Source organism: Lampetra fluviatilis, chromosome 19 (assembly GCF_964198595.1).
Source record: "Lampetra fluviatilis chromosome 19, kcLamFluv1.1, whole genome shotgun sequence".
Classification (NCBI taxonomy): Eukaryota; Metazoa; Chordata; class Hyperoartia; order Petromyzontiformes; family Petromyzontidae; genus Lampetra; species Lampetra fluviatilis.
Window position 1 is genome coordinate 7,632,490 of NC_136293.1, and position 27,831 is coordinate 7,660,320.

Below are 27,831 nucleotides of genomic sequence, written 5' to 3' on the forward strand. Positions count from 1 at the left end.
GTCCGCTTGCCTGCCTGTGAGAGTGTGTGTATGGCATCAGTTTACAGTGGCATGAATAGGTTTGCCAAGTGTGTGTGTGTATCCGTGTGTGTGTGTCTATTACAGCACTTGCCCCAAAAGTCGCTGAGGCTATGCGGGGGATCTTTGTTTTTGTACATTTGTGTGAACTACTGGTAACAACTACTAGTTACTACTACTGGTTCTTTCGGTAAAGTCACGTAGAAGGGAAATAATAAAATAATATAAATATAAAACAATAAAAATTCTCACGACGTTTCGACTGCAACACAAGCTAATCGTCATCAGGTGTGAAATCCACAGCACGAAAATTTGGAGAAAAGCACCAAGAATATGAATCCCTGCAGTCACGAAAGCTTTAAATCAAAATTTACTACTAGTAACTTCAGAGTAGACGTTAGCAGATCCGCGGACGTCTTTCGCAGCAGCAGCAGCAGGAGGCGCCATGGCCCACATAAACGCGAAAAAATGTACCTGCAAATTATTCATCCGGGATTATATTTTACGTAGAAACCAATCATCACCCTCGCCCCTCTTCCTGGCAGCCTAATGCCGATTTGCAAGCCAGGTACCAGTCACCCTGTGCCCACACAGACAGCTGCCACTAGGGGTGCCCTTTAAATGTTTGAGATCAGGGCGCCAAATCAAATCAAATCAGTTGTAGAAAGTGTGGTTACACAGCAACGAAGATCAATCATGGGCCTCCATTTGGTCAACTCGGCCTTAAATCACCAGCAATGGAAGAAGACTGTCGGCCAAATCGGTGTGGTTCTGACAACGCCTCCCCTCTCTCTTGCGCCACGCCAACCTTAATAGACGCTCGCAAACACACCTTGCCCCAAAAATTATCCCGGGTACAACAAGGGGGTGTTCTGTCTTGCGTTAAAGTTGAGGCCTGCATGTTTTTGTATGTGCACACATGTGTACAGAGTGTGTGTGTGTAGGAATGGGTGTGTGTGTGCGTGAATGTTTTCGTGTGCGATGGAATTCATAGACTGCTGGTCAAATAAGTAGCGAGAGAAAAAAAGTCTTGCCCAACCCGGCACAAAGAATTACGCTGTAGTGTGTTTACACTTTTAGCAAGGCAGTTCACATGCCCCCTAAAATTAGGGTCTGACCCCCCCTACTCCTAGTAGGAATTCTCTGGGGTATTGGCAGCTAACCTCTGTGCGTGGTAACAGTGGTTCACGCACCGTAATAAAACAAAACCAAGGCAGCGGAGTTCGATTGGCAGACATGGCCAACATCGTATCAGTGTAAAGTGATGTCTGAACGGGTCTGTCCGGGGCCTCGCCTAGGTCAACTCAGGCTGAAATAAGAACATGGGGCAGCAGTGTGTAAAAACATCAGCACAAGGGCAAGACAAACGCGGGCGGGGGTGGTTCTGCCAACACCATGCCATTGTGGGCAGCGACACCGCTGCTCACTCACCGCACAAGATCCACCGGTCTGTTAAGGCTAAATTGGGATCTCACACACTAGTGTGTGTGTGACTGCTTGTGTGTACGAGTTCGATTCCCGCTCACGGCCAACACCAGTGATGAGTATCTGCATCTTTCCTGGGCATTCCCTAGGCGTGGTGTGCAAAACATCGCCATTGGGGAGACAAAGAGACGGCCTTCATAGGTGCTAGCTAACAAACATTTCCCAAAGCAGTCTGTTAATGCTATATTGGGGGACCTTTGTCTGTGTGACTGTGTGTGATAGTGAAACAGAGAAGGGCTGGGTGAACCAACTTGACGTCATACCTCACATTCCCAGCAAGCCGCATGACTTGGTACAAAGACAAAGGTCCCCCCGGTATAGCCTTAACAGACTGTATGGGGCAAGTGCTGTTTGGCGAGCACCTATGAAAGCCCCCGCTTGGCACAAGAGGAGGTGGGGGGGTGGCCAGCACCACGCCCGACCGCCTTTGTTTACCTGGTGGCGATGTTTACCACACTGCACCAGGTACTCATTTGAAGCAGAGTCCACCTCGGGGAGGCCCAGGACCGGTTCAGATATTTGTCACTGGTGTTGGCCGTGAGTGCGAATCGGACTCTGGTCGCCGGGTTCGTCGGGCAGCACGCTGACCGCTACACTACAAACGTACACCACTGCCAAGAACATTCCGATGTGTAACGTTACTCCCACTTGTGTTTTATTTTCCGTTTTCCGAAAATTGTATTCCGTTGGTGCGATCACATGCATTCGAGAACATACGCGAGATGCCGCTAGAGGGGATGATGGCCGATGTTTGAGACTAATGATGAAGTGCCAACTAAAGGAGGGAACGTGCCCAAGAGGACTTCCATTGTGGAGATGGAGCACTTACAAGAGATTGTGTGCAGGCCCTGGACGGATTGTTACATAGGGTGAACCCTAAGAGCTGGTGATAGCTTGGACAGGCCTACATACTGCAGCGGATTGATCAAGGCATGTAATGAAACTTAGACATTTAAAGTCAGGAATCTTACACTTGAATGAGCAGTGCACCGTCTTGTGTCAGAGAATGAACCTAGGCTATCGTATAAAATATCGTAATACTTACAATCATAAAAATAATTATCAGTCTACTGCCTGATGAATATCATCGTCAAGCTGTCACCATCTCTCACGGTCTTGCAATCTAACAACCATCCACGATCTCTATGGCCTCTATGCGCTGTGAAGGGCCACTGCCCGAAACGTCGCTTATTATTTGTATACACTTTTGCTTTTCAGGCCAAAATGTTATTGACAAACATGCTCAGTTTTTACAATCTATTTGGCTCCTGCACACAATCTGAATTCATCACTCCACCGTGTGGGGCGTGTTCCCTCCCTTGGCGGCTACATTAAACTGAAAAACTATAATTTCAATTGTTACCACGTAAGGCCGACTGAGCTATACGGTATAGCTCTTTTTCAGAAGCGACCTGGCCACAACTAATAATAGCTCAACTAAGTGGCATATCACGTGGAGATTTATCGCAGCCAAACACTCTAAACGCATGTTTATAAATGTGGTGGGAAAAACAGGACCCGGAGAAAAATGCACGTGACCACGGGGAGAACATTCAAACTCCAAATATACATGCGTCAGGGTCAGGATCGAACCCACGACCTCCTGCATACCAGGCGAGGTAGTTAACATCTCGACCACCGCAGGACCCCAAGCTGTCAGTCCCTTCTCGCAATGACATGTCCTGCTCAAGCCCACTCTACACTTTCATTAACAGTCAAACCTCTGGCCCATGTGTTCATCTCTCAAACTGGCTGAACACTACCAATGTGGCAGGACCTACCTGGAAACGAGTCAAAATGATCCTGGCATTTTAATAACTTTCTTTGATCACCCGTTGTGGCTTTTTCAGTAGAATTGCCAGAAATGTTACTGCATTAGTCATGATATACAATTACAGTTAGGGTGTGACAGCACATGCAGTACTATACTGTATACAGAATTCCCCATCATGATTCGGTACGGGAAGTTTGTACAAAGTCATACTTTTACAACTACACGTGGCCTAAACAAATATACAAATTAAACATATTTCAATAATTTATATTAGGCCACTTTTATCTATTTTCCAGTAAAATAACAACATATCTTTGGAACACAAAGTGGGAACATGTGTTGATATTTTGCATATCACTTCATGAACGCAATGGGTCTGAACGTCAAATTTAAGAACCATTCTGAAAGTAAGTCTGGAGACTCGGTGAGGCTTTTCCCCAAGTAAAATAAATAACATTGCAGTCCTGTATTGTGTACATAGAGCGCTTTTGTAAAAATTGTACATGAGGTTATTTGACCATCCTGATCAGAGCGGGTTTGTGATGATTGGGAAATTGCAGTATTGCATTGCCATACCCGTCTGTGGATGTGCACGCAGATTGCCAATAAATGTGGATATTTTTATTGTATCGTGAAATGTTTGCCGACACAAAATGAACTTAACATTGCTCAGGAAATGACCAAGCAAAGATTAAATGGGAATATTGCCGATGCTAGGACAAATGCTCTTCCCGTAAGCAAAACGGGAAGAATTAAAGAGGTAAACTGCAATAGACCACAGCGCTACCCATAGTCACAATGAGCACATCAAGACCATCCATACGTGAATAAAATTCGTGCATGCTTTATATCACGACTATGACAAACAGGGCGCACAGCTCAAGATGAGTAGTGGGGAGTGCTGGACAGGAAGGGGAGGAGGTGGAGGCGAAGGAATGACCGGACCAAGACATTGGGGATGAGAGGGTGATGATGAGAGGGTGATGATGAGAGGGTGATGATGAGAGGGTGATGATGAGAGGGTGATGATGAGAGGGTGATGATGAGAGGGTGATGATGAGAGGGTGATGATGAGAGGGTGATGATGAGAGGGTGATGATGAGAGGGTGATGATGAGAGGGTGATGATGAGAGGGTGATGATGAGAGGGTGATGATGAGAGGGTGATGATGAGAGGGTGATGATGAGAGGGTGATGATGAGAGCGGAGGGAAGAGCGGAAGCAAAAAGGAGCAAATAGAAGTGAGCCAAACGGAGCGGTGTCTGTTTTCACAGGGGGCGGAGAGAGGAGATTTAGAGTGGAGCTGGCCACACAGACGTCACGTGATTCATGGGAACTTTGAGTTTATTTCGATATATAGATGGTGATTCTTCTTGGTTCTTTCGGTAAAGTCACGTAGAAGGGAAGTAACATTATTTTATTACTTCCCTTCTACGTGACTTTACCGAAAGAACCAAGAAGATGAATCCCTGCAGTCACGAAAGCTTTAAATTGAAATAGATTGCGACTGTTCCCATGAACTTCACTCACCGATTCCTCCACCCGGGTTGAAGGCTCGGTCGACCTGACTAACCAAATGGTGCTCTTTATTGCTGGCTGCTTGATGCTTGGAGCCTTTAGGCCTGTCCTCAGCGACTGTGATTTAGACGAAATGCCAACGACCAAAACACTCCAGAATGCACCCCACTCTCGTTGGATCTCTGAGGCTAGGCAGGCCTCAAGCTGGACAGCAGTACTCAAATGGAAGATTGCCTGGGTGATCACGAACTGGCAGCAAAGCAGACAATTCTGAAATATATCAGTGCGTGGCTTAGAGCGGTTGTCAACCATTCATATGCACTGGGCTTTCTATGGATACTGGCATTTCCTCCCCATGTGCCAAACAATCAACGTGGAATTTTTTCTGAGACGATTATAAAGGAAACTCATGAAACGTCATCATTAGACATGATTCCACAGCGTTGGCTTGTGTTCTCCTATATAGATGTCGGATGTGCTCTCAGGTTGTATACTGCGTGTCGCTCGACACGAACTCCAACGTTTAACTCCACGTCCTGGAAGCTTCTTTCAGTTCCTGGAGCAACACGTTGGGACATCGTGCCGAACGACGCAAGGTACTACCCCGAAAGCACACCAGAGCTATAAAGTGGTCAAAGGGGCACATCTTCTTGGTTATTTCAGTAAAGTCACGTAGAAGGGAAGTAATAAAATAATAAAAATAAAACGTAATAAAATAATTCTCACGACGTTTCGGCCACAACACAAGCAGCCGTCCTCAGGTGAAGACCAGGTCTGAAGACGCTGTCTCCCCGACAGACTTGGTCGCTTGCGTTGTGGCCGAAACGTCGTGAGAATTATTTTATTATGTTTTATTGTTATTATTTTATTACTTCCCTTCTACGTGACTTTACCGAAAGAACCAAGAAGATGAATCCCTGCACTCACGAAAGCTTCAAATCGAAAGGGGCACATATCAAGGAGCCAGGGGGAGGCCGTGAATGGATTTGATTTATGGGGCATAGCATAATGTCTTGCGATCTTCCTGTCCAACTGTTATGTTGTGGAGGGGTGGGGGTGGCACTGCCCCTTGGCCTCCTATGAATCCACGTGCCATATCGTGAAATACACTTCAGGGACAGAGTGCAGCAAACCAAAAACTCAGGGGGGAGGAAGGGGGGGACACTGCAGTCAATATTAACTACAGTACAGTCTTCTTGGTTCTTTCGGTAAAGTCACGTAGAATGGAAATAATAAAAAAAAACATAAAAGATTTTTTTTATTTTATGGAAATAATAAAATAATAAAAAATAAACCTTGATAAAAAATATTTATTTTATTATGTTTTATTTTTATTATTTTATTATTTCCATTGTACGTGACTTTACCGAAAGAACCAAGAAGATTAATCCCTGCAGTCACGAAAGCTTTAAATCGAAATACACTACACTGGTCACACTTTTTCTGGCATAAGGTATTCCAACGGTTTTAAGGTAATTTTGGGGTGCTGATTCCAAATCTGGCATCAGGTTTTGTCCATCACATCAGATTGAGATATCAAATATTGCATTTTCAATAAAAACTGCAGAAGAAGAATATTTAAAAAATGTGGATATCTACATAAAATTATATTATAAACACACCATCCTAAAAATACAGCACCATATTTTAACACTAAAGCAGTCACTGACTCGCAACAACTTGCAATCATAAGTGACGGAGTTAATTTCGGGTAAAATCAATGAAAATGGGGTATGCCGATAGCATAAAAATGAGATGTGATAGAGCAAATCTGAGATCAGATTTGGAATCAGCACCCTGAAATTAGTCTAAAACAGCTGCAAAAATCCAGGCCAGAAAAACATGTTTTTTTTGTTGACCAGCGCTATGAACAGAATGAGCAACAATGCGATCTGTTTTTGTCTATCAGACATTCTGCTCTGCCTCTCACCGACTGGGTATGTATATGAGGAAAGGTTGCGATGCCCATCATATAGGCGGGGGGTATGCGGGGGGGGCTCAGTCCCCTCCCGATGCTAAGGAGCTGTTGGGAAGAAAAGCACCTTAATTGAACGAGGCCTCTGGAAGAACATGGCTGAGAATAGACCTCGCATAGCTGCGAATCCTCATGAGTCGCAGGCAAAATAGAATCAGAATCTTTATTTCGGCTGGAGGAATCCGATGAGCTATTAAGCTCTTTTTTTTACAGATGACCAGTAGGGGCAGGTAATAAAAAGTTACAACAATACAAAAGAACTATATAAGAGTGCAAAAACGACAGGGGTGTAAACTATAGGAAACATAAGCAAGCCCTTCAAAATAAATAAATGCCTGCCGATTTTTCAACACTAAACACTTTTTGTAGACCAACATAATCGTGTTTTCTCTACACATTTTTGACATTCTTACACAGTGGGCCACCACGTTGCATTATAGAATTCCTCGTAATGAGAACCAGATATACTGCGCCACAAAAATATATATCGGCTCATTTATCCACACTGCAATGTGGTTAAATATCTGGGAGAGAGATTATGGAGAAAGTTCTGGAAGAAGCGCGGCTGCATTTTTTGCAACCGATGACCAAACACGACTGTAGAACAGCAGAAGTTGTGGCTGTCTCCAGAAAATATGATTTGAAATCTTCCTGCAGTCACTTTTCCTAACTCGAAATAAATTGATAACGGCTCAAAATACAATGGAAGTAGTTACTTTTTAGCGCATGAATAAACATCACCACGAAGATTTGTATCCTTGTTTTATAAACATGTATCCACTGCTGGATATAACCCTCCCTCCACCCGACGATTTGCAATCCTTCCCCGGTCATACGAATCCAAAAATCCAATTCATTCCTGCACATGAGCCGATCGTATTTCTCCATCTCCTTGATGATCGTTATCTCGGGCGAGATCTCTCCCCTTGGCTGCCATTCCATCACCAGTACCATCCATCAGAAGTCAGTATTCATACTGGGGGAAACCGATTCGCAATAAAGCTTTTTCACACATGTCCGTCGTCCCCTTTCTAGCGATGTGTTCAGCTCAAGCCCACTTTGTTCTCAACAATTAATGATATGTTCCTCATTCTGGTATCGGTCACTGTACAGGCATTGACACACTCTGTTAAGCAGGAGTACTCCTCACATATACACATAAGAATGTGTAGATGTGCTTTTTGTCATACACTATAGACACATGGAACAATATGTTATCTTGCATTACATGACAAAAGATATCCATTCCCAGTCAGTTTTATTTTTCCTCCACGGGCTATCAAATTCACAACCAAGAACACTGTACATGCAAAGTGTTATTTACCTATAGGTGTTGCTTCCTTTAAACATCATCCATAATCAATTAACTGCTGCAAATATCTCACGGTTCCGAGATGCAACAAACCGCACGGGCTAATTGCGTCGCTCCATCTCCCCTGCGAACGATCTGACAAGACGCGTTCCCATTCATTGTTAACCCCCATCGGCTGATCTTCCTGCTCGATCCCATTTAATGTATCAGAATAAGATTTATTGTAACCAATGCTTGTTCGGTATCTTTCCATCTCTCCCGTGCTACTTTAAAAGCGTGCAAAAACATCCCCCACGCTTCTTCCGTGCGTATCAATTCATTCACAACTGCGGCAAATATCCAATTGTATATCGCTTGCAGCATCGGGGCACACGCCAAATAAACCCAACGTAATATTCGACGAGTTTCGTGAAGGCCTGTGTCAATCAATACACGTGTCCACTGGAACGATACATACATAACTGCCGATAACCACTTCCCCCAACGCAGTATGAAACAATAAATAATTATTTCGTTAAAATCACACACACACAAAAACGCCCTCCCGAACATCAGTTTTGGCCAGACCACAGGGTGTGGCCGGGCGATATCACCACGCCCGGCCACCTTTGTATCACTCACTCCACTGATGCCCGTGTTCTTAACACTTCACCAGACACAATACCCCATGTACAACACAAGCAGCGTGGGAGGGACAAATCCCCCTCTTAACAGCGTGAAGTATACACCGCAAGAATTGGTGGTGGCCATTATGAACGGACCCATGGCAATTTTGCTTCCATGGGGAGGGAGCGAGCACGAAAGTAACTGTGGTGGCCCTTGATCAGACAAAGTAACAAAATGATCTCGGTTCTACCAAACACATCTCTCGGGTTTTCTCCCCGCCACGCGAGGGACAATGCCGACATCATTACGACTCCGATCTCGTGCCACGAGATTCAATTCCTTTGTTGAAATGTGAACACAAAACACGCAAAAAACGATCACTGCAACCTGGAACGACGGCTTCGCGTAATGGCACGGGACGCGTTTTATTCGCTCGCGTAAAAAACAACAACACTTACCTATCGTGGTATTAATTAAAGAGAAAGGACATTAACAACACAGCAGCTGCCACCCACCCACCGTACACAATGGAGGGGTGGCCGCAAGACGGCACAATGGAGATGATGCGCTTACCCGACAGGGCGAGCGAGAGCAGCAAGAAGACAATGGCAGAACGCAATGCGGACGCAGCCATCGCGGACAGCGTTGGCTTGCTTACGACTTTATTCCTCTGTGGAACCACGATCGAGACGGCAATGAGAGTCCGGAGCGCGGTGATGAAGTGTGCGGCGTGGGGAGAAGCTGGGGGGGGGGAGAAAGTTCGGAGCGTGGTTTTTGGAACAGATCTCAGCCACGCGGAGTAGCCACTCCCAGAGGCCACTCCCTGAGTCCCTCTCCCTCTCCTCCCTCTCTCTCTCCTCCCTCTCCTCTCTCTCTCCTCCCACTCCGATTTGTTCTTGCCCTGCCACACAACTCAGGGCCCTCTCCTCCTTCACCCCTTCTCTCTCTCAGACCCCTTTCCACAGGTCTCTCTTTTTTTTACGATCAGTGGAAACAAGAAGATGCTCGGTGTAGTCGGCACTTTGCTTCGTTCATCATTTAGTTGTTTTGTGTTTTTTTCAATGCTTTGCTTTATGTGCTCCTCCCCCCCCCCTTTTTTCTGGAAGACTTTGCAGTTTTTTCCTGGATTTTTCTGTTTGCGCATAGTCACTTTAAGATGTTTTCTTGTTCATGTTTTTGTTTGTTGCGGTTGCACCCGATTCAAGAGCCGAATGGCTCACAGGGCCATGCCAAATTAATGAAACTGAAAAAAGAAATATTTCACGCTCTGCTCTCCTCCTTACCCTTTCCCTCTTTTTTTTCTCTACATCCCCTCTCTCTACCCCCTCTCTCCCTACTCTCTCTCTCTCTGTGCTCTCCTCTTTACCTCTCCCCTTCACTCTCTCTCTCTCTGTGCTCTCCTTTTTTACTATCAGGAAACAAGAAGATGCCTCTTCTCTCTCTGACAACCGACCTCGCCTTCTCCATCACCCCTTTCAGCTCTTCCACTCTCTTTTATCCCTTCTTATTTTGTTTTTGCTGATCAAATATGAAACTCACTTCCTGATTTTAATTCGCGTCAACATTTCAGCGGCGTTTCGCTTAATTCTGTATTTTCATGTATACTGCAGTGTGCAATATCCACAATGGTAGCCCGCTGGTCTCCTAACTACTACCATATATTACTACAGTACCTATAAAATGTTTACAAGGTGGAGGGGGTCGTCTGTTTTGGTAAAGGGAATTTAGTGTATATTAGGATTAGAGTAAAATTAGAGTTAGGTTAAAAGTTTGAGTAAGATTTATAGTCAAGGTTGGAGCTAAGAGTCATGGTTCTGTTCGGGATAGAGTTATGATTAGAGTTAGGCAATGGGGTTTTTGATTTGTGTTAAGAGTTTTGGTAGCTCAGGGAGGCCCCATTACAAGATCCACATCCACAGTGAATGAGGACACAATCCCTCTTTATCTCCCCCCCTGGCTCGCTCTGCCTGCACAGTCACTGTTCACAGTATTTGGTGGCCTTGACAAAACAAAGCATTGTACAGTCGGCGTGCAATGTGGTAATCCCATGAGATGCATGCAAAATACATTCGGATGGAAGTCATGCCTTCCTGCTGTTTGTGAACCGCACCCATCTGTGTGAAAAAGCTTAATCGTATTTGGTTCTTTATTTTATTTTATACCTACGCGACTTTACCGAAAGAACCAAAGAGTATGGATTCCTGCAGTCACGAAAGCTTCAAATCAAGATTCAATCGTATTTGTTTCCAGTCAGCATCCATTCTGCCCTTGCAACAACGATGGGCTTTCTCATCACTTACAGAAGGCGTTGCATTTGAGTCACATTTTGGATGAAATTGTCATGATTGGGTTTTGGTGAAGGAAGGTTTTTGGTGGAGTATTATACTTACAAATTGGTATTATACCTACACGATCTTAACCCAAATTAAACGTTTTTAGGAGTCAACGGTTTTAGACCAGGCCCAACCACTCATTCTCCATTCACATGTCCAGGCTAAAAATAATCACTCGGCAATCTAACGCCCCATGCTGGCTAAACTGACGCACTGAACATATTTAAAACAGAGAGATCTGAAGTTCGTACACTTTAATCGAAATACCGGGCTAATGCAGTAGATGGGTTGTATCTTGAAATTATTTCGCACCGTTCGTAGCCAACCGTGATAGTCGGAGATGCAGGTGAAAGATAACAAACTAAGCACAGAGCATTAAAAAAAATCGTTTTCAGTTTAGAAAAAAAACTATAGGATGCGGAACAAGAGGACAACTAACAAAAATATTACGAACAACAGGATGACGAATATGACGTTGAACAATAGGATGGCAAACAATAGGACAGCAAACGATACGATGATGAATATATCACCGATTCATGGCTTTAGGAAACATTATCTGGCTTGTGGCTTGGGTTCTCTCCACTGCCAAACAGATCGTCGTCACTGAGCACGCTACAGGGTTCCCCCGTATGACTGTTTTCTGAAGAATATCCCACGTTATTTCCATGATGACCAGATTTAGGCAATCGTGATATAGGCGCTCGCTTGTATGTTATGAGGATTTTTGGGTTCCCAAACAACTATGTAGTCTTAGGCATTGCTTATACTGTAACGTAAATGGGATGTTCAGTAGTGTTGCCATTTGTCCGAGGTTGGTCATGACAATCCGGGATTTGCCATCTGTGTTTGGGTGGCAGGAATCTATTTGAATAAAATATGTGATGGTATTGTGTGGAACGTACAATAGTTACAGTATACTACACCGTTTTATAGATTTAGGTTGACTGAAACATTTTGGGGGTTTAGCTTTGGAAAAGGTGGCAATCCTACTTTTCAGTGTTTAAAAAACAGTCATGATACTCTAAAACCATATCCCGTTGAGACGTGTGTTTGGCTGGATCAGAGTTACATTCATGGTCATGCGTTGAATTAAACACCCCGAGTGGAATTTTCCACTTAGTTTGTCCTTTAAATTATGCGTGTTTTATGGTTAAACAAAGAGGCTCTAGGGTTTTATGCAGCTGGACTTATGCATGCCTGATAGCCATAGCCATGACCACATTTGTCTGGTGTCTGGTTTTCGCTGCCCTTGTGGATTAAACAGCCATTGAGGTACTGTACTACGCTGCCTCATCTATGCTCCCTTCCTTCCCCAACCCCCAATGCCCTGTGTGGTGAAGTATGGTCAAATCACCCCTACAGTTCACATTACATGGAGAGCTATGCGCCAGCAGTGGATTGAAAAATTGGGCTGTACATTGGCAAAAACAATTTAGTTGGTGACAGCATTAACAGTGGTTATCATTCATATAGATGAGCTCTGCTGGCAAGGACTGTGGAACAAGCTATACAGCTGTTGACACTCTTCGAGGCTGGACAATGGGGTCTTCAGATTTCCCAAGACAGAGTTGGTGGTGGTAGTGAGGCATCGGGGCTAGTTACATTAAATATAGTTTCATAGTTTAAATTGTGAATGGGTTCAATTGGGCTCCAAGGGTGACGCTGTGCTCACAATCGTGTCTCACAGCAAGAATCGCCTGGGTGTTATTGTGTACTTGGGTGCATTTATTGTGTTCAATTATTATGCTCTCCCACCGGGTTCTCCGGTTACCTTCCATAGATTTAAAGAAATAACCCCAATGTGAGTGGTATTAGTCAAACAGCCCAATGCTGAAGCATTACTCGACAAGTTACTCAATTGGGATAGTAATCAGTAGCATCGCCCCCGCCTAATGCAAAATATGTGCTTGGCAGGACCCTCCTAAAAAAAGTCTTGAGACTCGGTCAGGCTTTCCTGGATGAAAAAAGGTATCAATTATGAAAAATTACATAAGTTGACGTTGATATATATTAATACACAGGATTGGATGCACATTTTTATAAAAATGTGAAGATAAAATGCGACTCGAGCTATATTGAGTTGAGTTTTGTGACTGACAATTCAGTTTAAATAAACACAATATGCGCTATTACATTAAAAAATATATATATGAAGTGGGGCCATGACCTGTCATCCTACTGCAGGATGACAGTTCGCGGTGGAAGAATGTATATTTATGGTAAAGAGGACCAAAATGCACTTCTTCAAGAAAAGAATGCCAATGGCTTTTTTTCCACAACGCACAAATACCGAGTGATTCATTAATTTAAAACAGCTACTATGTAGGGTGGTCCAGATGAATTGTGACCCCCCTCCCATTGAATTATCTAAAAGTATTTTTTGAAAGTAGGCTTTATTTCAAACATAAATGAATATGCAAGGGGGGTGGCATTTTAGGAGTCAATTAATTGGGGGGGGGGGGGGGTCACAAGACATCTGGACCTCCCCCCCCTTGTACCTCTGCAACGTTAACCATGCGACAGCGTCTCGACTGCCACAACTGAATCCACGGCTCTGCCATCTTACGCAGGGAAGGCTCCCCCGTGTGTGCGTGCCATCATTAAAGCCCGTGCAAATATATATAAATATATAAATTTCGATTTAAAGCTTTCGTGATTGCAGGGATTCATCTTCTTGGTTCTTTCGGTAAAGTCACGTAGAAGGGAAATAATAAAAATAAAACAATAAAATACAATTCTCACGACGTTTCGGCCACAACGCAAGCAGCCGTCATCCGGTGAAGAACAGGTCTGTCGGAAAGTCAGCGTAAATATATACTTTGCTGTTGAACACTCGTCGAAAACGAAGGCCCAATGCCCGAAACGTCACCAATTGTAAATCTGTTTTAACACGATGGTGGCTTTCGCGACCAATATTATCCTTGATAGAGGGGTGGGTTAGATCGCGTAAATATAAACGTGTCGTTAAAACCCGCCACAGCCAATAATTAGTAAGGTTGGTCATGTAAACAGAACGTGCCAAATTGACGAGGCTGGTTGTAATTACTGGCGAAACGTCGTACTCAAATTGTAAATGTGGATTTACTCTCCAGCACACCGGTGTGCTGTACTAAGTAACGAATTGGCACGTTCTGTTTACGTGACAAACCTTACTGGCTGTGTCGGGTGGTGGCGGGATTAACGACACGTTTATATTTACGCGCTATAACACAAAAACCTTGATTGTGAATGTCTTATTTGTTGGTGTAACTTGCTGGCCCGCCCCGACTGACTGAGACGTGTGTGAAAAAGAGCTTTATAGCTCATCGGATTCGTCCAGTCTAAAAATTCTGAAAAATGCATTTTTTTTATGGGAATTTTTTTTTAAAAAAGCACTTCAGTGTGCGACTGTGGTCAATCCAGACCGTACATCGCATCACGGACGCAATGTCCCGATCCAAATTAATTTTTTTTACGAAATTAGGACACTGCAAGCGACAACCTTCCACTGCAACCGGACGCGGTCACCCTGTCGCCTGACCACCGCGAGTGTGAAAACAAACAAAAAAATTGCAGCCGTGCGAACGAAGAAAATATTGATTCTGAAAGTTGTAAATCCTTGGGTTGAGTTGAATTATGATGATGATTCTCACCGCCCTAAACAAGATGGGGCCCGGGTTCAGCACGCGCGACTTACCCCCACCCCCACCCACTCCACCCACTCCCCACCTCCTCCACCCACTCCCCACCCCCACCCACCCCACCTCCCCTCCACCCACCCCACCCACTCCCCCCCACCCCGCCCACTCGCCCCCACCCACCCCCCGGTCCGTTTCCGGGGCAACCACCCCAAGCAGTGGCGGCAGCGGCGGCGGCAAACAGCGGCGGCCAAAGGCGGGAGCAGCGAACAGAATCGGCGGCGACGGTGGTGGTGGTGGCGAGAGACGACAGCGACAGTCGAGCACGGAAGACTCCACGGCCCTCCCCGCGCTCCATCGACAGAACCCGGGGGTGCACGCAATGGTGAGCGGCGAAAGGCGAGGGAGAGAGCCACACTGTTTATCCTCGGCGTGGGGTTCAGGAAGGGGGGTCCCTCCCCACCACCACCATCATCAACAACCCACCACCATCAACCCACCACCAACACGCAGGCCAAGGAGTCTCGCTCGGTGAAGAGAGGTTGGGGAGTCTGCGTTGTCGTTTAGGCCAATGGTGTCCGTCACCCTCCGATCAAATGTCCCGACTTGGGCCCGACTTGGGCCTCCCTCATCCTGCTGCTCCCACCTCGCCTGGGCCTCGCTCCTCCGCCCCGGTCGTCCATCGCGGCATTGCCACGATATCGTTACAATTAAGCTATTGACGGGGGGTGGACACTGTTAAGCGACGAGTGTATAGCGGGCTTGGGACGATGTCCGATGAGTTTAAGAGTTTAGGAATGGGGCGGTAGCCCACAATGTGTCTGGGACGTGTACGGCGCGGCTCGATAGCCCGTGGAGATGGAGCGATGAAATCGTCTCAACCCGAGCCAGGTCTGGCCTCCCTCGCCTCTACCAATTGTTCAGTCTTGGTTGCAATTGATTATAATCGCAGCCCGTTGTCAATCCACTGCTCGATGAACCGCCTCGCAGCGCCGTATCGGGCATGGGGATTGATCCATAATGTGGTTTAGCCACACAGGTTGGTTAAGCGGGGCACGCGAATCGTTTCAAGACGACATTGTTCCTAATCGAGTTTTTCTTGAGGTTATATCGGGTAAATATAATTGTGTCGTTAAACCCACCACCACCCGACACAGCCAAATTAGTGAGGGTTGTAACGTAAACAAAACATGCCAGTTAGTTACCTCATCGGAACCTCATTTGCCAGTAACAATATGATAATTGGGTTTTTTACCCTTTTATTTGGCAGATAAAAGGGTAAAAACCCAACTATCATATTTTGGCAGATAAAACCAATTATCATATTTTGTTACTAGCAAATGAGGTTCCAATGGTGTGTAAATGCTTACCCCGAGCTCTCATACTCTGATGGTTCATTGTCCTTGAGTTGTGCGCCTTTTGGCGTCATCTGGTCCAACACCATGTGAGACTAAGCTCTTAAGAAAAGCTGTCTCGGGTGTGGACCAATGAATTTCAAGGACAGTGCACACATTACCAGAGTTGTTTTTTGTTTGCATTCCGACCGCAGGTATTGTGGTCAATGCAAACATGACTCTTTGCAAAAAAGGTGTCAGTTTTGTTGCCAGATAAAAGGGTAAAAAACCAATGATCAATTAGTTACCTGTTCAGCACACCGGTTTGCTTTTCATCAATCCAAATCATTCGCGAGCACCGAAAGCTGGAACACCGGACTCGGATTGGGAAGAAAGGCAGTCGTTAGATGGCGTTAATGATCGCTCGGGCCGCCAGTTAAACCAAGGTGGTCGACTCTAAATGGGGAGACTCGATTCAAGAGAGAATCCAACCTTAATGGGTCGACTTGAATCAAAGGGATGAAGAAACAATGACGGCTGCTAAACCAAGGTGGAGTCGACATTCAAAAGGCATACGACCTGAACAAAGGTAGATTTTTCAATCTTTCTGCCCAATTTTATCGTTATTGCGCTATTGGTGTCACGTAACGAGACGAAGTATATAATTTCTCTCGCAGAGCAGTGCAACTCTTAGTGTTAGAAAACGGCCCGCGGAAGCGGACACCACAGAGCTACCTCTGAAATCCCTTCAGGTGACCTCTGAAATCCCTTCAGGTGACCTCTGGCCCACGGAGTAGAGTTGTATGACACTCAAACTAATTTAATTCTCAGAGGGAATTTAATCAATGTCAGTCATGCGATGTTTTTTTGTGTGTATTCATTGATATTCGGGCTGAGGCCATCAACTCAACACTTTAGAACCCAGTTTAATGATGGGCGGCTCGGCTTGAATTTGGACCCAGGTTCTCAGCGGCGCCAGCTCAAACGCTCTGACGGTGAGCCACCCGGCTACCTCTCAATTCATGAGACTCTGGGAGTAGATGTCTGATCCTGTTCCCCATCTGCTGTCCTCCCAGGCGACTGGGTTCAGGAAACTGGGGGGTGCGGGTGGCGCTCAGCGTAAGAAGAGCGGACCCAAGCCCGAGCTGAGCGAGGAGCAGAAGCAGGAGATCAAGGAGGCCTTCGACCTCTTCGACGCAGATGGCTCGGGCACCATTGACGTCAAGGAGCTCAAGGTTTGGGTGGCTGCCTGTCCGTCACTGCCTGCCAGTCAATATCTGGATGGCATTCTTCTTCTTTCGTACGGCTGATGTAGATGCAGAGCAGCAACTACAATTTCACATTCAGGTGGTCAAGCCAGATAACCGCGTCAGAAGCAGTGGAGTAGTGTATCGCTGTGATGTCTCCTTCGTATTTGTGGAACGGGCATTGCGTCATATGTTGTTGTACGGTCTGTTCTGGATGACCAGTCGCACATTGGAAAGTTTCCGTTTGTGCATCAGGTATCCACATCTGCCATGGTTTGTGCAGATACGGTTTATAACTTTCATTGACAACTATACTGTTGTCTTGCCTGTCACCAACCAGATCAGTCTTTTACTGCCTATTTTACTTTTGGAGTGCCTGTCTGCCACTGTCTACTTATCAATGCCTGTTTGTTAGGATGCCTACCTACCATTGCTTGCTTGTGAGAATGTTTGCCTGCCTGCTAGGGATGTTCTGTCATTGCCTGCTTATAATTGTCTGCCTGCCTGCCTGCAGTATTTTCTACTGCCTGGCATGTTTTTGCACCTAAAATTACAGATGCTGAAATTTTAAATGAAAAATGTTTACTCCATGTACACTGAAATACAGACAAAAAAGCACATGGATTTCAGAGCATGTAAGTAAAAACGTCACATTTCAAATAGTTAAGTGGGCTTAGGCAGGATGCTTCGTTTGAAGGGATGATGCTGGTCAGACAAAGATGGATTGGCATCCAAAGCAGGGTATACGCTCGAGAGGATGTCCACTGCGGATATGAAACAATGAAATCAGCTTACCTACAGGTGTGAATTGGATTGTTGCAATGCAAGTCCTTCAGAGATGGAGATGGCTTGGGTAGCCTTTCATCTAGCAATGGATTCCTCTGGACCGATGATGATACACATGCATAGATATTATATATGTGAGGAATGTACATTCAGCAGTCACACAATGCATTGCACATTATAATGTTGTAATTTTGCCTGCAGGTGGCAATGCGTGCACTCGGATTTGAGCCCAAAAAGGAAGAGATCAAGAAAATGATTGCGGATTTTGACAAGGATGGTTCGGGAAAAATCAACTTCAACGACTTCCTGGCCATGATGACTCAGAAGATGGTAAGTCTGCCCTTTGATCTTATGTATAAAACAAACATTATTCATATCAACTTTTAACACGCACAGTATTCACTCGCTCAAAGAGAACTCGGGCACGAAGGAGCTATTGACAAGTGGTAAATGCAGCCATATCACGTGACATGCAAGGCATGTTGGAACCGATCCTATCGTACCATTTACTGTCTTTAATTTGGCTTTTGCATGTCTTCCCCACACCTCCAATTAGCATGGTTGGCTATATATGGTGCGAAAGAAGTTATATATGCATACATAATTATTCAAAAAAAATTACTTTGAAGCAATACACTGGCGCATCTTCTCCAATATCACGTAATTAACAACGTTCTATCGGTCTTTGTGTTGTCAGAGTGAGAAGGACTCAAGGGAGGAGATCCTGAAGGCTTTCCGCCTATTTGACGACGATGAAACGGGCAAGATCTCCTTTAAGAACCTCAAGAGAGTGGCCAAAGAACTGGGGGAGACCCTGACGGACGAGGAACTGCAGGTGAGTGGCTGCACATCTTACACACACACACACCTAGTGGATAGAGAGGCTGGATCTTTGCCGGTATGAGTCTGATGGAAGGCACAGAAATTTCAGGCAGACGTACTGCTTCAACACCTCAATGTGCTGCGTTGGACAAGATTCAGTTCAATCTTAATGCCGATTTCCCTGCTGCATCGACCAGAGATCACTTGAATGTATCTCCGTGGTAGCTCTACGATTTCCGCTTCTGAGAACCATTCTCTGCACTGCTAAGTGATCCGAATACATTCTTCAAATGTCACGACACCGATTGCAGTCAGGATAAAAATGCGTACGAAATGACAATCATCGATGAATGGTTACATGTTTATGCAGATATTCTAAATTTCGATTTAAAGCTTTCGTGACTGCAGGGATTCATCTTCTTGGTTCTTTTGGTAAAGTCACGTAGAAGGGAAATAATAAAATAATAAAAATAAAACATAATAAAATACAATTCTCACGACGTTTTGGCCACAACGCAATTAGCCGTCCTCAGGTGAAGAACAGGGCTGTCGGAAAGACAGATATTCTACTTAAGTGCCTCAATTACATCAACCATGAACATTCCACTGTTGGATGAATGCCTCCCCAAGCCGTCGCCATCTGTCGTTCTTGCGACCGCCCCCCCCCCCACCCCCGATTACATTCGCCGCAATTGGTTGCCTCTTCTGGTCTCTCTTCCCCAACCCCCCAAATCTTGGTTGCAGGAAATGATCGATGAGGCTGATCGTGACGGTGATGGGGAGATAAACGAGGAGGAGTTCCTGCGTGTCATGAAGAAAACAAGTCTTTACTGACCCTTGCCTCAACTCCCGGCCTTACCTGCCCACCGGCACACATTTGTACACACCTACACCTGTATTAGGGGTGCCGCGGCAGGCAATGCAGTTCGGACACTGGCTGTATTTATAGAGTATTCCTGTTTCTATCATTTTTTAAAACTGACTTTTTTTTGTTTTTGCATGTGCTGTGTCAAATCTAAAAAAATATCTGCAGTTTTTGTACATCTTGTGGCTGTGCTTGTATTGATGACAGTATACATCTTAAAGTGTAATTGTATTAGTTTTATAAACAGATGTGAAACGTTTTAAAATGTCAAAAGAGTTTAATAAAAGTTACTTGATTGAAGCAATTGTGGTTATAATTTACAATATGTAAAGTGGTGTGGCCCTAAAAGGGTTATTCCAACCATATACAAAATTTACAAAACTAATGCATTTGTGTATAGCATGAAGGTTTAAGTTAACGACAGTGCTCTTCACAAAAATCTTCATTAATCTATTATTGCAATTTCATTTTGACAAGTACAGTTAGTGCATTTTCTATCATTCAGGGCAATCAAAACGTTCACTCAAGAGGCCACAAATCACTTGCTGCAAATTGTGTAAAGCACAAATCCCAATGGTGCATCACACCCACAGTGCGACCATGTCAAAACATTCAACATGTGTACATATGAAGCTCTTATTAATCCACTGCTGGATGAGGGCCTCCCCCCACCGTGTAGGGTCATGGGTTAGTGAATGCAAGCATCGAAGTATAGTACAATGGATTTTGCTGCACTGCCCACCATGCAGCCCCGTAGCCTGTAACATGTCATGCACCGTGGTTGCCCATCCAGGCACTATCCAGGCTCAACTCATCTTAGCTTCCAAGAAGTTATGAAAATTGGGCACATTCTGCGTGATTTGGTCAGACGGTCTACAGGCATAGCCGGATCAATTATAAAATTGTGCATCCCAAGTGACTTCGTCCTCGCCACAACCACACTCGCCCATCGCCACAAGAGCCATGGCGGCGGGGTTTTTAGCTAAGGCAGCGGTGCCTCTTCGTATGTTATGCTCACAAACGGCGGCTTCATGGGCAGCAACCAGTACTCGGAGTTATAGTAAAGAAAGAAGCGGTGCTGCAAGACCAGCTCCCCGTAAATATTTAACACGCTCAATAGCAGCCCCAGCAGCGACTGGTTCGGCTGGAAATTGGTGTAGAAGCTGCGGATTTCCTTTGCCAACTTAATGGCCTCCTTCGACGCCGTCCCGAAGATGGTGCTGGCATTGCCCAGGAGATGGGGCTCCCCGCAGTAGAGGTTGAGGCGCGTGTAGTGTGTGCGCAGGCCTGGCTTGAACATCGCCCCCAACTCGGCGAGCCTCTTGAAGGTGCGCTGTACGAAGCGCGAGCAGTCGTACGATTCGAACCACGAGGTGGCGTTGAGCTCCTCACCGCTCCGCACCGTCCACGTCTCGTAGTAGACGCCCGTGTCGTTGTCGTGCCGTACCCACTTGGCCAAGTTGTTAAACGTCTCGCCTGTGAAGGGATGGGAGGCCGGGGCTTAATTTCGCTCTGAATATTAAGGTAATTTGTCAAACGTGCTACGGGCATGCTCCCTGCTTCTTGACCAAACTACGGTTATCGTCTCTCTTGACTGGCAAATCCTCACATACATTGGTGTTTTACGCAATAAGACATTCCCACTCTGCCGCCACTCAATGTCATAATTGTAATGGTCTTTGCCCATAAGAGCTTCAAGATGACGAAGAATCAATTCGCATCTTTCAATGCGCAGTGCAACATTTGGTGTTAGGGAATGGTTTGCAGAAGCAGATATCACAGAGCGACCTCTGAAACCCCTTGGATTTATCCAAATTAAGTGCAGATGCGAACGTAATGTTAGGGTTTTTTTCTGCTGCAGTCATTGATGACTGGGCTGAGACTGCCAACTTACAACACTTGCGAAACGTATCAATTTGCTAATTTCGTTCGTGAAAATTGTTCATCTTACCCAGTGAGTTCAAACTATACAATAATTGGTGCATTAAATATTTTTTGGCTATGTCGGTTGAAGGAGGGTCTGAATGACACAAAGGTGGCCAGATCATCGCATGGCCTAACCCAAATATGAAATGTAAATCACAATATTGGCTGAGAAAACCTATGTATTAATTTCACTATCCTTGGTGTTTCAATGCAAGGCATTGAACGAGTCGCACCTGTGGCCTCGGCAACCTTCAGCATGGTGCCGTTCTCTTGCCAGTGGCGCTCATCCAGGCCGGCGTAGAAGCAGGCGGCGCCCTGGTTGCACCAGAATGGCGCGGAGAGACCGGTGCGCAGGTGCGGGAAGGTGCAGTTCCCCAGCTGGAAGAGCTCGTACCACTCGAGCGTGAAGGCGTGTCCCGTGAGCGCGCTCCGGAACCCGATGGCATCATGCATGATGTTCTGTGGAGGGCGTACAGATTGGCGAGAGGCGATAAGTACGACGTGAATACGAAGAGAAGCGGCGCTTTCGTCACTGTCGTTTGCCTGTAACACATTACGACAGTAGAGATTCTACAAACTGTCACGATTCACGGCCATCATTTGATTCGACAATTGATTATTCTTTCTTCTATTGTGGTGAACGAAGCAACCTCTATAGTCACAGCAGGGGTTACTTGAACCCATTACACACAAGGGTCACTTCCTATCATCAGCCATGATTATAAACTCAGGAAATGAGGGCGCCTCGTGCAGTCGCCATCTCTCAGTCTCATGGTGCAACAATCTATCCAACTCCTGCTGATTTCACTGCCCCATCTCCAAGATCGTCAAAAACTCGGGCACGCTCCCGACTTTGGCTGCCACTCCGTCATTAGTTTTAAGCACTGGACGTCATCTCATTTACTATTGTTTACAGCCAGTATGTGACTGGTTTGTGTTCGTTCCCCAATCCACATGTTCCTCTGTCTCCCTGCTCAATTAGGAGCATGCAATTTCCCATGCTTCTTTGCGTGCTTTGTTACAATTTGTTTGTTAATGTCCATGGATCTGATCCATGTCATCGAGACCATACATACAACAATAGTGAAGCTTTAACAAGATAATTATTTTTTACAGATTGTCATCTAGAGCAGGGGTCCCCAACCCCCGGGCCGCGGACCGGTACTGGTCCGTGGCCTGTTAGGAACCGGGCCGCACAGCAGCACGAGGTGAGAGCGGTGAGTCCGCGCGTGGCCCACCCCCATTGTTTTATTTACCACGTCCGTCCGCGCCTCTTTCCCGTACTGCGCACTTGTCTCAGTTACAGTTTTGGTAAGCCCACAAGCTAACCTGAGCAAAAATGAGAAAAAGCAAACGTCGATTGGAGAGCTTCTTTGAAAAGGGAGAAAGACCCAATGATGAAACCCCCCCTGCCCCGGTCCGTGAAAAAATTGTCTTCCACGAAACCGGTCCCACTCCCAGCACTGCTCACTTTCTCCTCTCACCCCCCGCCCCCCCCTCGGCATTTTGTTCTTGCTCCCTCGCTCCTCATTCCCTCTAGTGAGCAGCACTACAATCCTCCCACCCCAACCCCCCCCTCTCTATCTCTCCTCCCTAGCTCCTCCCCCCCTCTCTTACCTATATAGCCTCTTGTTACAGCAGCCCTTTTGCCCACTTCAGCAATTGTTTCTTGCTGTGGTTGCTCACTTGATGACGGACGTCATGATTTAATTTATTTTATTTTATATCTACGTGACTTTACCGAAAGAACCAAAGAGTATGAACAGTATAAGTGTATGCGCTTGACAGGTATTGTACAGACCTACAGAACTCATATAATACATTAGATGATAATACCAACACATTATTTTACTGTTAGTCGTGAAAGATCTAAATATTCCAAAATGTAAAGCTATTTCCCATCAGGGACCGTTTATAAAATGTAAGCGCGTAGTTATGCGTAGATTAAAATAAATTTAAGCTTTAAATACATGCATCTAATTGTGCTTGCAATAATTTATTCTTTTAAATCTACAACAAAAATGTGCCAATTATACAGAGTGTTTAAAAAAGATGGACCCACTTTGAAATCGCTATATCTCTGCAACCACGACCGCCCATGAATGAAACTATTACCACTTGAAAGGGCGGGACATAGAGAGGGCAGGAGATAGAGAGGGCGGCGCATAGAGTTTCAAATGATTACCGCTAGATGCCTCTCCCAGCGCACACACAGCCCCTAGCCTCAGTCATTCGCAAGATGGTGACCCCGCAACACAAGGCGTTTTGCGTTCTGCAGTTCAGCTTAGGTGGCCAAGCGGTAGCGCGAGCAGCTCGCAATTGAAAGGTAGAGGAGTTCAAATCCTGGTTGGGGGTTGATTCAGTCCTTCATCTCTACGGGGTACATAAAATAAGTATCACTTCATGGATATGTCAACTGAGGTTGTCCTGTGGAGAAACCCGCTCCCGCCATACAGTTGTGGTACTTCCATTCCTGGCCCAGGGCTGTAAACAGTGCTCATTTGAGCAATAAATCACCTTGACTACCGACATTGTTTCGGCGAAAGGAGTGAACAAATTGGTAAAGTGACGAATTCGTGACAGATTCAAGAATCCACCAATATCTCCTGGCCACCTCGTATCCTAACCCTTACAATACCTGCTATTCATAGGCAGTCTCCCATGCAAGTATAAGCCAGGCTGCATGGCTTCTGAGACCTGACAAAATGGGGCACATTGAGGGCCATTTGGTCGTAGGTTATAATTACTAGGCCGTGATCCGAGTGCCGAGTACCACAACAACAAAAGCATGACTGCTCACAAATTTTCCCAGGAGGTCGCCAAACTTGAACTCCCAGACGGGCGCCTTGAGCAGGAACACTTCCAGCACATCCTCGGGGGCCATGGCGGGGATGGAACCCCCCGGGTCTCCGTCGGGGCAAAACGTGTAGCGCGCTTGGCAGAAGGGGTCCGGGGTCGGTCGGAAGTTCACCCGTCTGTGTACGCACAGCCAACGCACTCTCGCTCAGCTGTCTGTCGTATTTTTGGGTTGTACCGTGTGTTGTTAGGCATGATGTTCGACTATTCGCTCCACGTGCTGAGAGCGTCTTCAAGAAATTATTAGAACTCACTCTACGTCGATTATATGGAATTTCTTACAAAACTGGCAGCAGTGGAAATATCACAATATAGAAATAATAATCATAATGTACAGCCCTTTTGTCAATCAACTGCTGGAGGAAGGCCTTCCCATGCTGTTTTGATCATGGGGGTTTGTTTGATCATACTTCACCAAGCTGGTCAATGTAGGATGGTGAAGTGGGGGGTAGGGGTCCAGGATTAGTTCAGATATCACTCCCCATTGATGTCAACCATGGTCATAAATAAAACTCAAGTTTCCAGGTTCATAGCACAGTGCCACACTCATTCATAACCATAGGCAACTGAAATTTAAACACAACACTGATTTACTTGTGTAAATGTATACCGTATACATTATATATTTAGAAATGTTGTATATGAGTAATTATGTGTTTGCTATCTATGCATCAATCTACACTCTGGACACCCTTGCAAACGTGACGTTCCATCTCAAGTGATTTTACAGGTGATATATTTTAATAAGTAAAAAATAAATATGTAAAATGAATAAAGCCACCATGTGTCCTGTGACACTGGCTTCCTCCTGACCTGTAGGGCACAGGCCAGTGTGGTTTGTTCACCAAGTCGTCAGGGTCAGCAGAGTCAGCCCAGGTAGCCCTGGCTCCAGCATGACCTTTGACCATGAGCAGAGCAAAGAGCAGAGCAGACTGGAGCCAGCAACCTCCCAGGACTTGACCACGCCAGGGCACAACCCCCACGGTCACATCCATGTCCTAAACAATACGGACACATTATCAGCTCTCTGTTGAGTTGGTGGTCTAGACAAGGCTGAGGACAATGTACAAGCAATGTGGTGGTCACAGGACATGTACACAAGGCATGATGGGAGTTTTGCCTCCTGCTGTTTGTGTCTTGATATTTCTTTCCAATGTCACATTCACAGCAGATTGGTACATGCGTAATGGCATGGTGACATCTGTTGGACGGGAAAGGGAAGCATGGGTACGGGCACGGTTAAAGTAACAACCAATCAGGGAAGGAGAAGTGTCTGGGGCTGAGGTAACAGGTGGAGTTAGCCGAGATATTCCGGGAACCTGCTCGAAGGTTCCACGAGAGGGCGTGGCCGGAGGCGGGGCCTAGTCACGCCTGGAGGGATATAAGGGGGAGCGGGCTCGGGGTTCGCGTGTGGATTCTTGGGTCCTGGCTGCGTCGCTGCTCGCCGTCATCTCTCTCCGTCGTCCGGCCACGTGAAAGATCTCCTGCGGGGGTTCCATCGCCATCCTCGGCATGCCGCCAGCCAGCGACATAGCCGAGGGTGGTGAGACCACACCGAGTGATTGGCTGTGTGTAGCCAATAGAGACGTTAATATCTAAGTGTTGGCCTGTGCTGTGCCCAGTGTGAGAAATAAAAGAAGTACCCTGTACACGACGTGTCGCGGAAGTCGCTCATTACACACGCAATAAACACGTCTGAAAAGTAATCTATTCGTTTGTACCGCAGTAGAAACAGCATTAAACTGGGGGGGCATACTCAGCACGTCGCAGAATCCATCCTCCAGCCAACAACTTCTATGATCAGGGCTTAATTTCTCACTGATGATTTCCAGGTGGCTGTATAGGAAGCAGCACAGTAACGATTGAACAGGGAAGTAAGGTGCCAAGTTCAATCTTAAATTGAAGCTTAAATAAAATTATTTACAGTTTAGCATTATATACGATGTGTATGTTTTTCTAATTACATTTAAAGCACAACAAATGTAATTACAATCTTTAAATACACTGCATACCTGTCAACTCCTTATCAGACCAATTCAGAGACCTTTTTGGTCACCCCGTGCCCTTATAAATGTCAACGTTCATCCTACAAATTCCCATTACAAGGGAGAAACAGAAAGACATTTTGTTGTGCCCGTATTGAAACGGCTGTACGCCGTATGGATCTGAAAACGCAATTTCCCTGTACAAGAATACGGGTGACACCGTATGGGTTGACACGTTTGACACTGGATGTGGTCTTCATGGAACCAGTGGAGTTTTGTTCATGGAACGGCCCTACCGGGGCACCCCACCTCTGAATCGGCCCGCATTTTCGGTTGCACACGACCCACTAAAGAATTAAGCCATACTGAGATTAGAGAAATAAAATACCATTTGCACTACAGTGCTACAGTATAGATAGGAAAACTGCTGAACACGAAACGCAAGCAGCAGTGCCAATAACACACAACACAAAACGTACAATACACAAACCCACCAATGCAATACAACAAGATCACCGTGAAGGTGCGGCATTTGATGCCATACTTTTAGGCAATATATGTGTCCTTGATGTTTATGTGTTACAATCAAGTTTGTTATAATCAAGTTCAAATAACTTACAAAACATGTAAGTGCGGTACTGTATGCACGCTCACAGACGTAAACATAAACCATGACGCATCGCCACATACAGAATTAATGCGACAACACAAAAGAGTTACACGATAAGTTCACCTTGATGTGACAAACACCACATGGTTAAATCTGATCATCAAAACCGTCAAAAATGTTTTACCATAAAGACCGAACGGGCCACCCCCCTGAGGCCTACTGCCCCGAACCGGAACAGGAGCGCCAATGCCGGCCGCGGATCTACGCCAGAGAGGTGTCTGTCCGGGACACCGACCGATACATTTACATAGCCGCATTAACATAACGAAGCCATTTATTCTACAGCAAAAACGATACCAATGACAACAGCAACGTTAATAACCCGATGCTGATACTGTACACGTCAATATGTATGGCTATATGTAAATAAGGAACATCACCAGAGCGCTGTGACTTTACCGTGAGAGAGAAGCTCTGGCGAATGGCGCGGGGTGTGAGTGGCACCACGTGGCAGAGTGGAGAATTTCAACATCACGACTCCCCAAACTCACGGAAGCCTCCTCAATCGCTGACTCTTCTTTGGAATCTCACCACTCATCACATTACCTGACAAGGCTGACCAGTCACCAACTCACCTGACCTCTACCACGAGCAATATCAACTCATCTGACCCTTACAATTCACTGTCACCAACTAATACCGTGTCAACCCATACGGTCTACCCGTATTCTTGTACAAGGACATTTAGTTTTCAGGGCAA

General features: G+C 45.7%; 3 protein-coding genes across 6 annotated transcripts in view; 1 reads left to right on the forward strand and 2 right to left on the reverse strand.

Annotated features, from left to right (window-relative positions):
- The window catches only part of CD99 (CD99 molecule (Xg blood group)), a 32,036-nt gene extending 22,497 nt beyond the window's left edge, over positions 1-9,539 (reverse strand). For both annotated transcript variants that reach the window (XM_078864915.1, XM_078864914.1), the window contains exon 1: positions 9,261-9,539. In XM_078864915.1, coding sequence (XP_078721041.1) covers positions 9,261-9,321 — 61 coding nt within the window. In that variant the 5' untranslated portion in view covers positions 9,322-9,539. The remainder of the gene's footprint in view (positions 1-9,260) is intronic.
- Positions 9,540-14,826: 5,287 nt separating this feature from the next.
- On the forward strand, positions 14,827-19,994 carry LOC144937595 (uncharacterized). Its single transcript, XM_078864920.1, has 5 exons — positions 14,827-15,025; positions 17,051-17,209; positions 18,209-18,337; positions 18,705-18,842; positions 19,574-19,994. The coding sequence occupies exons 1-5, from the start codon at positions 15,023-15,025 to the stop codon at positions 19,661-19,663; spliced, it is 519 nt and encodes a 172-aa protein (XP_078721046.1). The 5' UTR covers positions 14,827-15,022; the 3' UTR covers positions 19,664-19,994.
- On the reverse strand, positions 19,986-27,614 carry LOC144937594 (bis(monoacylglycero)phosphate synthase CLN5-like). Of its 3 annotated transcripts, none has more exons than XM_078864919.1 (5): positions 27,512-27,526; positions 25,290-25,474; positions 24,421-24,595; positions 21,854-22,079; positions 19,986-21,170 (listed from the first exon to the last, which is right to left on the reverse strand). In XM_078864919.1, exons 2-5 carry the CDS (start codon positions 25,469-25,471, stop codon positions 20,677-20,679), a joined length of 1,077 nt encoding a protein of 358 aa, XP_078721045.1. In that variant the 5' UTR covers positions 25,472-25,474; positions 27,512-27,526; the 3' UTR covers positions 19,986-20,676. The 3 variants fall into 3 exon arrangements, with proteins under 3 accessions (XP_078721045.1, XP_078721044.1, XP_078721042.1); XM_078864918.1 differs by lacking the exon at positions 27,512-27,526 and adding an exon at positions 27,531-27,614 and having other exon boundaries at positions 19,987-21,170; XM_078864916.1 differs by lacking the exon at positions 27,512-27,526 and adding an exon at positions 27,256-27,495 and having other exon boundaries at positions 19,987-21,170.
- Positions 27,615-27,831: the final 217 nt, after the last annotated feature.

Excerpts from the sequence above, each read along its gene's own strand:
- LOC144937595 (XM_078864920.1), top strand. Across the intron at positions 18,338-18,704 it reads CCATGATGACTCAGAAGATG|AGTGAGAAGGACTCAAGGGA; the intron begins GTAAGTCTGCCC and ends TTGTGTTGTCAG. Across the intron at positions 18,843-19,573 it reads TGACGGACGAGGAACTGCAG|GAAATGATCGATGAGGCTGA; the intron begins GTGAGTGGCTGC and ends TCTTGGTTGCAG.
- LOC144937594 (XM_078864916.1), bottom strand. Across the intron at positions 22,080-24,420 it reads GCGACCTCCTGGGAAAATTT|AACATCATGCATGATGCCAT; the intron begins GTGAGCAGTCAT and ends CGCCCTCCACAG. Across the intron at positions 21,171-21,853 it reads GAAGGTTGCCGAGGCCACAG|GCGAGACGTTTAACAACTTG; the intron begins GTGCGACTCGTT and ends ATCCCTTCACAG.